The sequence below is a fragment of the Furipterus horrens genome, unplaced genomic scaffold (assembly GCF_987537825.1).
Source record: "Furipterus horrens unplaced genomic scaffold, mFurHor1.1.pri manual_scaffold_2, whole genome shotgun sequence".
Taxonomy (NCBI): domain Eukaryota; kingdom Metazoa; phylum Chordata; class Mammalia; order Chiroptera; family Furipteridae; genus Furipterus; species Furipterus horrens.
Window position 1 is genome coordinate 141,598,858 of NW_028327172.1, and position 12,761 is coordinate 141,611,618.

At 40.9% G+C, this 12,761-nt stretch overlaps 1 protein-coding gene across 1 annotated transcript; it reads right to left on the reverse strand.

Moving 5' to 3' along the window:
* Nucleotides 1-1,506: 1,506 nt before the first annotated feature.
* ACBD7 (acyl-CoA binding domain containing 7) lies at nucleotides 1,507-9,648 on the reverse strand. The gene is made up of 4 exons (XM_090266560.1): nucleotides 9,570-9,648; nucleotides 2,671-2,788; nucleotides 2,501-2,563; nucleotides 1,507-2,415 (listed from the first exon to the last, which is right to left on the reverse strand). The coding sequence occupies exons 1-4, from the start codon at nucleotides 9,579-9,581 to the stop codon at nucleotides 2,342-2,344; spliced, it is 267 nt and encodes an 88-aa protein (XP_090122686.1). The 5' UTR covers nucleotides 9,582-9,648; the 3' UTR covers nucleotides 1,507-2,341.
* Between the last annotated feature and the right edge of the window lie 3,113 nt (nucleotides 9,649-12,761).

Sequence of the window (12,761 nt, forward strand, 5' to 3'; positions counted from 1 at the left end):
AAACAACCAAGAACAACTAAGAACACTACAAATGGGATCCACAGATGCCTCCTGAGGAAAACGAAGAGGCACCTTGTCTCTGAATTGTGTGGATCCTGCCGTCTCTGGCGATTCCCAGATTGTCTCTTGGAATCCTGGCTGTTCTATCAGACACCCTGATTTTCTTACTTCCTGTGGATCTTCACAACAAGTTCTACTACTTGATTGATGTAACCAATGTCCCTTTCTTATGGCTTAAACTGCTTAGCCCAATTTTCTTATAGGTTAAAACATTAATTTTTAAAGCATTGATATGTTTATGATCACATATAAGCTTGTGTTTTTGTTAACACTTTTTAAATATATATAACGAGTCTTAGTAAATAAGAGCAAGGGAAATGCATACAGGAGGTATTTTTCAGAACTTATCATTCCTTTTTAACAAAGTACAAATAATACAAAATCCATTATGAAGACAGGGCTTTGATTTAGAATTCACATGATAAATCTGGACTACAAATAGCTTCAAGCAAATTATGTTAAATGTTTAGTACATGCTGTGCTGTGCTTTACTCTACTATATGACTTCCAGGGTTTCCTTACAGAATGATTGCCACCAAATTATTTTGGATTCTCGATTATGAATTTAAACATTTTCAGTTAATACAGTACACAAATGGAAACCACCCGATGAAGCCAATGCCAGACTTTTGAGGTGGGTTTCTCACCTTCCTTTTCATCTGGTGGAGGTAAGGTCCATGTGGGAACTCTGAGAGCTTCCAAGCCCTCGGCTGGAAGGAAGAACCAGACCTTCCATTGCTTATGTCTTCTCATTGTTGGATTTGGATGTTGACTTCATTGTGGAAGACTTCTGACTATCTTTAGGCAAAACTTAGTACAAATGAGAATTATTTTTACTTCCCCAAATTCTCCAAATTAGAAATCAAGCTAGATTTGTTGTTAAACTTTTTATTTTGAGATCATTTTAGATTCGCACATGGTTGCAAGAAATAATACAGAGATATCCATTTTCCCAATAGTAACAGTGCACAAAATTCAACCAGGATACTGACAGTCATGCAGTCAAGAAACAGAACATTCCTAGACCACTGGCTCCCTCTTTCGGCCTTTTAGAGCCACACCCATGTCCCTCCTCCCTGGCAATCCCTATTGTGTCCTCTAGGTCCGTATCAAGAATGTGAGAGAAATGGGGTCGTCCAGTGTGTAACCTTTTGGGATTGGCTTTTTTCACTGGAAATTCATCTAGTGAATCTAGGTTTTTTTTTAAGTCACATGAAATCAACTTATCCCCCTGGTCATACCATACCACACGTAAACCCTCGTGCAGGCAAATAGAGGTACATTGTTTTGGGGAGATTTGTAGCCTATGAATCTCAGAAAGATTTTAGAACTAGTAATATGGGACTATCTTCCTTCAGAGAGCTTGTGTACCAGCAAGAAGGACTGAGTTTTGGACCAATAAGATACTTCAGACTCTACAATTTCACTCTGATAAAACTCAACATAAGAGTACAGTAGTTACACGGTTTATTACCACTAAATATTACATTTCAATTTGATTTTTTGATTTATCTTAAACATAAAAATTTAAAGAAAAATAGCTGGTAGTCCCATGATGGCTTTTTTCTCCTTTGAAAAGCTATAGACTCATAAGCTTATATTTTGAAAATTAGCTTATTTATTGTGAGGTTTTAAGTAGCATAAGCTTTAAAGTGAAAGTAGAATAATGACAGTTATCTCATTCAATTCTTACAACCCTTTGAGAGTGCTATTTTTCTCCCAACTCTACAGATGAGGCTTAGCAAGGTTAAGTAACTTGCCTAGGTCACCTAGTAAATAAGTCACAGGGTAAGGAAGGACTGGAATCAAGCCCTGTGTCAATGTGAACCTCAAAGCTACATGGTGCAACAAAGGAATAGTTTTGTTATTGGTTATTTTAAAACTCTTGATTACACCCATAATACTAATCCCCGGTAGAAAAATAGATAAACCAAACGAACAAACGATTGTTAATGTATTGTGCACATACTACCAGAGCAGTAATTTTTTAAAAGAATTTTTAAAATCACCTTTTTATGTTGATTAGTCTTTGATATATGTGACGAATCAAAAACCTAAATAAAGATAATTTTTTAACGTAAAAAAATTTACCTTGTTTTAGCAAGTAAAATTTCCTTAAACATGTAGTTTCATTATATCTCTTAAATAAGGATTACAATTCATATTATTAGCAATAACATTTATGCTATGTAAAGAGTTAACAGTGCCTTTCTCCCCTAAATGTTAGGTCATGATACCATTATGAAGGCTTCAAAAGAAGTGTTTTCTCATATGCTGAATTCTAAATTCCATATTTTTCTATCAGCTCTTTTGCTTTAGAAATATAGGCATTCATGGCATCTTCCTTCGGTAATCCTGGAAAGATACAAACAGATCATCTTACTAACGGATGTACTGGGAAGCTAAGAAAATTTGTTGAATTTATTTAAGAATTAACAACCTTTTTGGAGGTTCCATGCTTCCCACTTAGCCTTGCCTTTTAAATCTAACATTCCTGGACACTCTGCCAAAAGAAGGACAGACATATTTTCAGGATTACTTTTTACTCTACACATCTGTAAACACTGTTCAAACAAAGTATATCACTATTTTTAAGATGACAATAAATACCAATATTGATGTCTCCAATTACAGATTGTTTGTAGAGCCCGTAGAGTTCTCTCAGTTCTTCATCATCTGGCCTTGTTTTCAGCTTCTTTACATCTTCGGCTGCCTGATCGAAATCAGCCTAAAGCAAAGGAGAAAAAGGCACACAGTGCATTCACTAAGTTTATGCAGGCCCGTCTGTTTGGGGGCTGCTACCACCAAGCAGTGGGAACTCACAGAGCAGCAAGGGGGGTTCAAGTAGAAATAAACTACTACTGCTCTGGCTCCACCAGAATTATCCTAACTTATTCATGGACACCACTGCTGATACTTACCTGATCTACAGACAAGATATGGAGGATAAAATATAATTCTGAATACAAAAATTGTTCAATTTATCTATGTTTAAAAATTGAAGAAGACACAAGAAAATGGAAAAATATCCTATGTTCTTAGAATGGAAGAATTAATAGTGTTAAAATGTCCATTCTACCCCAAGCAACCTACAGATCTGATGCAATCCCTATCAAAATTCCAGTAACATTTTTCACAGAAATAGAAAAAACAATCCTAAAATTTTTATGAAACCACAAAAACTCCAAATACCCAAAGCAATCTTGAGAAAAAAAGTTAAACCTTAAAGTTAAATCATGTGTTCTGATTTCAAACTACATTACAAAATTATGGTATTCAAAACAGTATGGTACTGCCATAAAACCAGGCACCTCAGTCAATGCAATGTACTAGAGAGCCCTAAAGAAACCCATGCATATATGGTCAATTTAATTTACAACAAACAAGCCAAGAGTACAAAATGGGGTGAAGACAATCTCTTCAATAAATGGTGTTGGGAAAACTGGACAGCTACATGCAAAAAGATGAAACTGGAGCAATATCTTACACCATGCAAAAAAATCAAATCAAAATGGATCGAAGACCTGAACATAAGACTTGAAACCATAAAACTCCAAGAAAAAAATGTAGGTGGTAAACTCCTTGACATTGGTCTCAGAGATAATTATTTTGGATTTGACACCCAAAGCACAAGCAACAAAAGCAGAAGTAAACAAGTAGCATTATATCAAACTAAAAAGCTTCTGCACAGCAAAGAAAGCCATCAACAAAATGAAAATGCAACCTACGAAATGGAAGAAAATATTTGAAAATCATATAGCTGATAAGGGGTTAATATCCAAAAAATATATAAAGAACTCATACAATTCAATAACAAAAAAACAATCTAATTAAAAAAACGGGAGGTGGCCCTGCTGGTGTGAGTCAGGTGGTTGGGGCATTGTCCAATAACCGAAAGGTTGTGGGATTGATTCCGGTCAGGGCACACACCTGGGTTGCGTGTTCATTCCCCAGTCTGGGCATGAACGAGAGACAACCAATCGATGCTTCTCTCTTGCACTGATATGTCTCTCTCTTCCTTCCTCTCTCTCTAAAAAGAAGTGTTCTTGGGTGAGGATTAAAAAAAAGGGGGAGGTGGGGAGGAGGATCTGAATAGACTTGTTTTCAAAAACAGACATTCAGACAGCCAATGGACACATGAAAAGGTGCTCAACATCACTAAACATCAGGGAAATGCAAATCAAAACCACAATGAGATATCACCTCCACACTCCTTAGAATGGCTTTCATCATTGTGTAAGTATTGGTAAGGATGTGGGAGTAGAGAGAACCCTTATAGTCTGTTGGTAGGAATGTAAACTGATGAAACCACTATGGAAAACAGTATGGAGGGTCCTAAAAAAATTAAAAATGTAACTACTATATAATCCAGCAGTCCCATTTCTGGATAGTTATGTGAAGGAAACAAACCAGCTACCTCGAAAAGATATCTGCACCTTCATTTTAATTGTAGCACTAGTTACAACAGTCAAGCCATGGAAATAACCTAATCGTCTATCAACAGATGAGTGGATAAAGAAGATAAATACAATGAAATATTATTTAGCCATAAAGAAGGAGACAATTCTGCCATTTGTGACAACATGAATGCACCCTGAGGGCACTGTGCAATAACTCAGACAAAGACAAATACTATATGCCCTCATTTATACATGTAATATAAAAAACGGAACTCATAGAAAGAACAGATTGGTGGTTATGAGATGCAGGGGTTGCAGGACAAGTGAAATCAGTGAAGGTGGTCAAAAGATTAAAGATTAAAGAAAAATTATAACACATATTTTTCCTGTAAGCTTAAAGCACATAAATGAAAAAATATTTAATCGCATCACACTCAATGCAGCTTTCTCTGTCACCCCCGTGGACACTTCCTTCACGTCTTCCTAAACCCACACTTCACTATATGTAATAGTTTTGCTACCAATTAATATCTCATCCAGGGCATACGCCTCCCCACATTCTTCATCATCAGTGTAATTTATACCTGTTTAGTGGACTAGCTAGTTTCTGAGGGTGGTATTCCTGATTTCATTGTGTCAATTCCTTTAAACAAAACTTGTAAGACTTATTTCAACTGGTTTACAGAAAAGGGAAGTTGTGCAGCCAACGTAGAGCTGATTAGTGAAAAGAAGCTGGCTTCCTGGAAACTCTGTATACAAATATTCTGAGTAATAAACTTTGTCCTCCCCTCATGACTTAACTGTGAAAACACTGACCTGCCCAACTCCCCAGGACCCTCAGCTCAGGGCTGGCCAGCAGCCACTCCCTTGGCATATTCTTCACAGAGACAAAGTGCTCCTAGAATCTTGGTTCCTGTCCCCTTTTTAACTTCTTAGTGTATACACAAAGGCTATGGGATCATTTTCATTAATGGAATTTTTCCATTCTTTTTTTTAAGACTGTATTTTACCTTACGTCATTTGTTTTAAACCAAGGATAAGCAGGAATTGTTGGGTATCAAACGAGACAGTCTCAGTGAGGCATTCTACCCGACCTTGCATTTTCTTTCTCCAAAGCCAGAGCTCCCTTTTGACCCAAAGCTCCAAATACCTAGTAGAGAAAGCAGATAGCCCCACTGTAATTTCAGAACCCCAGTGATCTCAGCAGAGTTGCTGGATAAAATTTCCATCCAGTGGCAAAGACTTCTGTAACACAACTGAGTAATTGTTTTATAATGAACAAAAATCACTTGCAAATAGGTGACCAGTGTCTCCAACCTAAATAACCTTGAAAATGGCCCCACCTCCTAATCTATTTCCTACAGGAGTCTGAGAAGCATGGGTGCATGTGACAAGGGACAAACCCTTTCCTTATCTAGGTCTTTTTAGGAAACTGTCAGCTGCTTTGTAAATAACGTCATGGTTAAGAACACAGGCTCTGGAGCTAGACTGCCCTGGTTTGAAACTTAGCTTCTCCACTTTAGAGCTATATGACCTTGGGTAAGTTACTTAACCTCTCTGTTTCTTCATCTGGAATATGGGCCCATAACACCACCTATCTACATGGTTGCTGGGTAGATTTAAATAAGCTAACACATGTAAAATATTTAAAATAGAGCCTGGCACATAGTGAGTGGTCAGTAAAGTTAAACTACTACTATTTTTATTATGTCTCTTAGAAAAAAATAGTACTAGAAAAAAACTGAAAAAAGTATTCACAATAAAGCAAGATATGAAAAATACTTTTTAATAATTTAACTAAGAATATAAAATTGTTTCTATATACTCAGCTTTGTAAGTAATAAAAAGACTAGAAAATATTCTAATATGTAAAAATTACCTTGATTATGGCAAGTTTTCTGATTTTTTAATAGTTCCTATACTCTCCAACTCTTCTACAATGTACATGTATTGTGTCTATAATAAGGACAAAATGAAGATGCTACATTAGTGGCAGGGCTTCCCCAGGGCAAGGCTGGGCAGGGCTATTCAGAGAGGTGTCAGGATCCTCCCCCTCAGGTTTACCAGGCATCTCCTGTCTGTTGTCAAGCCTCATGCCATTTTCTAGTGACAGCAATTCAGTTCCTTTTGGCAAGCTAAGCCTTGCTAAGGCATCTCAAAAACCATGCTAGGTAACTGCCTTCCAGGAAGGACTTTCAGGAAAATTGTTCTCAGACCCTCTCCACAGAGGAGCTCTGCCCCAGACAGTTTCACAGGCAGTGTCTGGAGTCCTTGTCCCTCCGGCCTCCCCAGAAAGGCCCATTCCAGAGCAGGGCCCAGGATCACTCCCTCTTTCCAGCATGTCCTTCCCTGGTACCTTGACTTGGTATCTTCCTGCTCTGCAGTGTGGCTCCCATGTGCCCTCCTCTATGAGGACTTTCCCCATCCAACCATGATGAGCTCCAGTGAAAAGAACACTGGCCTCGCATCAGGATTCTGGGTCTGAGTTCTTTCTCTGAGACACACTACCAAGGGACTCTGTGCAAGCAACTAAGCTCATCTGAGATGCAGCTTCTGCTGAAACAGTAGGAAGGTGTTAGGATTAAACCCAATTAAGAATGTAAATATTTTTATTTTATTCTGTTGACTTTGCCTGCCCAGAGCTCATCACTTGTATCATATTGGCTGGCTAGGCAGCCAGGGGTGAACAGCCAGCTCTCATGGAGCTCAGGGTCTCCTGGGATAGGAGCAGATCAATAATAACCATGTGATATTTGGGTGCTCTGGGAACAAAGAGGAGGGAGCGGCAGCAGGTGTAAAGAAACATTCCCAGAGGAGGTAGAGCTTAGTTGAGCAGGAGGCCAGCACTCTTGGGATGGACAAGAGCAGGAAAGGGTTCCAGGCAGCACAGATTGCATTTATCAGGGCTCAGCACATGCTGAGTGGGACTGTATTTGTTTGTTCCCCCACTTATCCACAATAGAGGGCAGACAGAAATATTCATCTTGGTAGCGAGTCGTGGCTTAGAGTCCTGGCAGGTGGTACAGCCTCTGTTATTAGCCCCTTGTTGAATAAATGAATATGTGAATGGATATGAAGTTATCATAGGTGAGAAGCAGCTTTAAATATACAGCTGTTTACATTTCATTCCAAAGCATTCTGGGCCAAAGGGAACATTTAGTCATGTCCTGTACTACTGCAGAGCTGGGCTCGCTGCTGTCAGTGAGGGCTCTGCGCCTCCTCGGAGCTGACTGTCCTGGAGCCGGGTCCTCAACACCTTGGTTGAACGCGTGTGTGCGGCAACTGTGGTGGATTCTTCAAAACAAACTGCCTTCAGGCCTCTCCCCAGACCCTCACCTGACCATGTGTGTACTCCAAGGACCCCTGACCACACCTCTGGTGCAGCAGTGACCCCAGGGTCTCCACTAGCACTCATACTGGGTGCATCCTGCCTTCCTGGAGATGGATGTGGCCTCTCACCACCTAGGAGCATGGACCACCCTGCCTCTGTCTGACTTCTTTCAAATTTCACCACAGCCAGAGACAGCCCCCGAGGGTGACTCGCGCCTATTCTAGCTTGACTTTCTGCAGCCAAAGAACATGGTCACTGGCACATGGAGTTGATGACAGCTTTGTGGGCAAGCCTATCCCACTGAGAAATTGAATTTGGAAGATCATATATTCTCACACTCAGGAACTGCACAGTTCTTAGGTCAAAAAAAGGTGTATGGTAGATGGAAAGGGGTTAGTTATATGCTAACTGTAAAATCACAAATTCCCTAGCCTCAAAAAGATGTTTTCTTGAAGAAGCAGTCTGCCTTATATTACCTTCTAAGAAAGAAATATGTTCAGTTTACATGACTTTCAGCTGGCCTAAAAGTTTTGCTGTGGAAGTAAACATATTATAATTCTAAAATAAAAATCGGAGGTTATGGCTTAATTAGAAAACCCATTTGTTTTGTCAAACAAAATGAAACGAACTACTAACCTAAAAAGGAAGAAGGTTTTGACATTGAAAGATTTGATTCTTTGGGGAAAATTCAATATGAATTGTCAAACCTAAGAGAAAACTATTTGAAGGTTCAAGGACATGCTTATCCTTATTGGAGAGTTAGCACACGCCAGGCAGTTTTAAATGCTCTATGCATACAGCTCGTTTAATCTTAGTCCTTCACCTCCATTTTTAGATGAGGAAACTGAGGCACAGAGGGGTTAAATATGTCACAGGCTAAGAAGGGGTGAGCTTTGGATTTGAAACAGGCTGGCTCTGGAGTATGTGCTTTTGCCCATCAAACATACTCCTTAAAGGATGGTCAATGAAGTGAGCCATACTCATTCCATGAAATTGTATGCAGATATTTTTTAAATTATATTTTAGAAGAATATTCAATGCTGAGAAAATGCTGATAATGTAGTGTTACGTAAAGGAACAGAAGTGTATATATATAATAGCTTAATCGGTGTGTCTACTTACTTGCACATGAACATGCCTGCGTGCACACATACAAATTTCTGGCACATATGAGAAAGTAACCCACTATGTCAGTAGTGGTTATTGCCTAGGTGAAGGAATTCCTCATGGTTTTCATTCACTACGTTTTGTTCTCTTTCCCAAAACGTTCCACCCTGAACATTCGTATTTTTCACATCTCAGAAAAACAGTATTATTAAGTCGTAGTTTTACAGATATCTGCCCTTGCCTAAGAGAAAGAGAGCCCTTGGAAGTAGGAAGAGCAAAGAGGCGCGGGAGACCCCAGACGCCCTCGCCTTGGTGTCCAAGAAGGACAGAGCGGCGGCGCAGGGCCGCGTAGTTGTCCGGGAGTCCCCCGGCGCCCACCCTCCCGGGCTCGCCTACTCTGCGTTTGACCAGTCCCCGGGATTCGTAGGAACTGCCGTGTAGAGCCGCGGCTCTGCGTCAACGGACGACACTGGTGCGGTCTCCACTGCAATAAAGGGGCGCGGGAGCGTCCTCTGGGTCAATGCAGACCGCTCCCGGGTGGCGAGGGTGGCTGGCATCCGCTGCCCAGAGCGCCGGGTCCGAGACGCACCGCCGCCCGGGGTACGTCAGGCCCGCCCACGCCCCTTTGGGGAGCAGGTCCCCGAGCGCCGCCTGCCCACCCTCTGGCTCACCTGCAAGGACATGGTAGTCGCGCCCTTCCACTGCCGCACTCCAGACGCTTGTTTCCCCACACCCCTAGTCCCGCCGCTCTTTAAAGGGCAGCACTGACCCTCCGGGCGACTCCCATTGGCCGTCGGTTCGGGGCGGGGCGGTGACTGGCACCCGCCCTGCGGAGGTGAAGCCTTTGGTTGCACCCCGCTGGGCAGGCCGGAGGGTTGTCTGCGGCCGGAGCGGCTCCAACTAAACTGGCGAAAGGAAGGGAATTTAAATAAATTCCTCTCCGCTTTTGGCTCGCTCCCCGATTGTTTCTCAAAAGGTTGTTCGCAGAAAATCAAAAGAGGTCTCCCCAGGTCACGGATCTCACTTGAGGTTCTTTTTTAAAAATATATAGCTCTGTCCTCCATAATTTCTAGAAATCTGGAGGATAGGCAGCGTTAGTTCAGAACTCTCACGTCTCCCCACCCGTCTCTAGACTCAATTCATCAGGAGTGAAGAAGCAAGCTGGTAGTTGGGGTCTTTTCTCCTCTTTGTAAAGCAAACACATACTATAGGCACTTTCTGCAACCATCCTAATTTTCAAAGGCACAGGACTACAGCCTATCCAATCTGAAGCACAGGACTCGCCTGCCCAATGTCATTCCAAGTCTGCAGACAGAATGGGTTGTGATTCGCATTTCATTAAATTTTCAAAGAACTGGAACAGCATTTCTCGGTCATAAGAGAAGTTAATTTCCTGTTCTTCATTTAAACAAAGACATTGTACAGCAAGGTGACTGGAAAACCCCTCAAAGTCAGTATCCAGAAAGTTACTGATTTGAAACGTCTAACGATTCAACAACGTTTAACAATGTAAGGAACAGAGAAACCCCCAAATATTTTAGCTTGTTTTTGCACAAAACTACATGCTGGGTTCAAAGGCAAATCGCAACTTCAGAACAGTGAGTGCTTCCTCTGCTGGGGAGAGCCCTATCAGTGCATCAACAGGGAGGTACTGCGATGAGGGCCAATACCCGCGCCTATATGCAACAGAGGCATTTTGGCTTTATAGCCACTTTAAGAAATCAGGAGGAGGAGAGAGGGAAGGTGCTTCTGCTCTGTTGTAGTCTCTAAGTCTAGAATGTCCTTTTAAGAAGGCTTTTCAAAGCATGCTCTTCTCTTGAGTTGCCATTCCATGGGTGTCTTATCTCCAGCAGCAAGAAGAAGAGACAATGAAAGTATTGATATCCGCTGTCCAATGATAATAGAATACTAGGTACAGTAGAAATTCAGCTTTCTGGTACCCTTAGGGAGTGTGTCAATTTGGACAGAAAATTGTTTGTTTTTTTACTATTTTATTAAATGTTAATTATAAACCAATATACATACATATGTAATAAAAATTTTAAACTAAAGGGCACATTTATGAATCAACCACCAGTTTAAGAAATAATGCATTACTTTTACCCGTGACTCTCCTGATTCCATTCCATCCTATCCCCCTAGTTGTTCAATAATTCATCAACTCATTAATTTCATTCATTCATTCAGATAATTATTGAGTGCCTAATATAAGCCTGGCACCGTTCTTGGTTCTTGAGAAACATCCGTCGACAAAACTGCAAGAATCCTTATTCTTGTGTTATATTCTGATAGGAAGTTACAGATAATAAACACTATAACAAGCAAATTATATAGTTTATTAAAATGTTCGATGATAAGTGTTATTTTTCAAAAGAACAGAGCAAAAGGGATGGAAAACCTTGGGTATGAGGGATGGAGGAGGTGACTTGCGATTGTAAACAGGGTGATCAGGGTTCTCTTTGAGAAGATGACATTTAAGTAAAAACTTGAAGGTGAGAAAGCTGACCAGGAAGATCACTGGGGAAGAGCGTCCCTTGCAAAGGCAGCATCCAGCACCAGGCCCAAAGGAATGAGCTTCCCCATCCAGTGAGAGGAAAAGCAAGAGCCAGTGTGGTCAGAGCGGAGTAGTAAGAGAAGATGTCAGGGAAAGAAAAGGAGACCAGATCATATGAGGTGGCCTTGCACAAAGACTATGTTGTTGCACCTATTTAGGCATTCACTGGTTGATTCTCGCATGTGCCCTGACCTGGAGCAACCTTGGCGTATCAGGACAATGCTCTAACCAACTGAGTGACCTCACCAGACCTCACCAGGTTTTAGTGGGAGTGAAACAAAATCATTGATGGTTTGTGAGCAAGGACTGACATGATCTGACTTACTTTTTAAAAGAATCACTCTTGTTGTTGTGTTGAAAATAGACTATGGGGGAACAAGGATGGAAGCAAGAGTCTTACTGTCATAATAATCCAGGAAAGAACTTAAGGTTGTATCAAACTCAGCTGGTAGCAGTGGAGGTAGTGAGAAGTAGTTTAGATTCTGGGTGTATGTTGAAGGTAGAGTCAACAGGGGTCCTGGATAGATTCTAGATGGGATGTGAAAGAAAAAGAGTCAGGATGACTACAAGATTTTTGACCCGAGTAACTGGAAGATCATAGATGAGTTGGTTTTGTTGGTGGCAAAGATCAGAAGTTCTGTTTTGGACTTGCTTCTTTTGAGATATCAGACATCCAAGTGGAGATGTCAAGTAGGCAGCTTGGTATCCAAGTCTAGTCTGGACTGGGAATATAAATTGGGGATTCAAGGACATAGAGATGGTATTTACAACTTTGAGACTGGGTGGTCCTAGAAAATGAATGTATACAGAGGAGAAAAGGGAAGAGGACTGAAGGTTGAGCCATGGCAAATTCTAGCATTAAGAGTTTAGGTGAACACACAATACACACACAAACACGCACAAAGCAAAAACAAACAAGCTAACATAAGAGTAGGGAGAAGCGGGAGAATAAGTGAAGAAGACAGAGAAGTGACCATTGAGGTAAGAGAAAAAACAAGAGAATGTGGTGTCCCAGAAACCAAGTCAAGAAAAAATTGCAAGTGAGAAAGTATATTAGGTTAAATGAGGACTGAGAATGATGGGATCTAGGTCATTATCAAGATATACATCGATGACCTGAAGACAAGTTTTTAATGCTGGGGGCAGGGGAGCCTCATTGGAGTGGGTTTAAGGGAAAACAAGAATAGAAATTATAGAATAGTGGGTTTTTTGGGGGGGGGGATTATTTGTTATCTCTCTACCTATACAACACTGTCTTAATTATTAAATCCGCCCCATTTTGTTTTTCTTCAAGAAGAGTTGTTTCTGG

Bases quoted from the DNA above. Each gene is read 5' to 3' on its own strand.
- ACBD7 (XM_090266560.1), bottom strand. The intron at 2,564-2,670 runs GTATTTATTGTC...TTCTTTTGGCAG, and splicing joins AATTGGAGACATCAATATTG to AGTGTCCAGGAATGTTAGAT. The intron at 2,416-2,500 runs GTTGTTAATTCT...GTATCTTTCCAG, and splicing joins AGCATGGAACCTCCAAAAAG to GATTACCGAAGGAAGATGCC.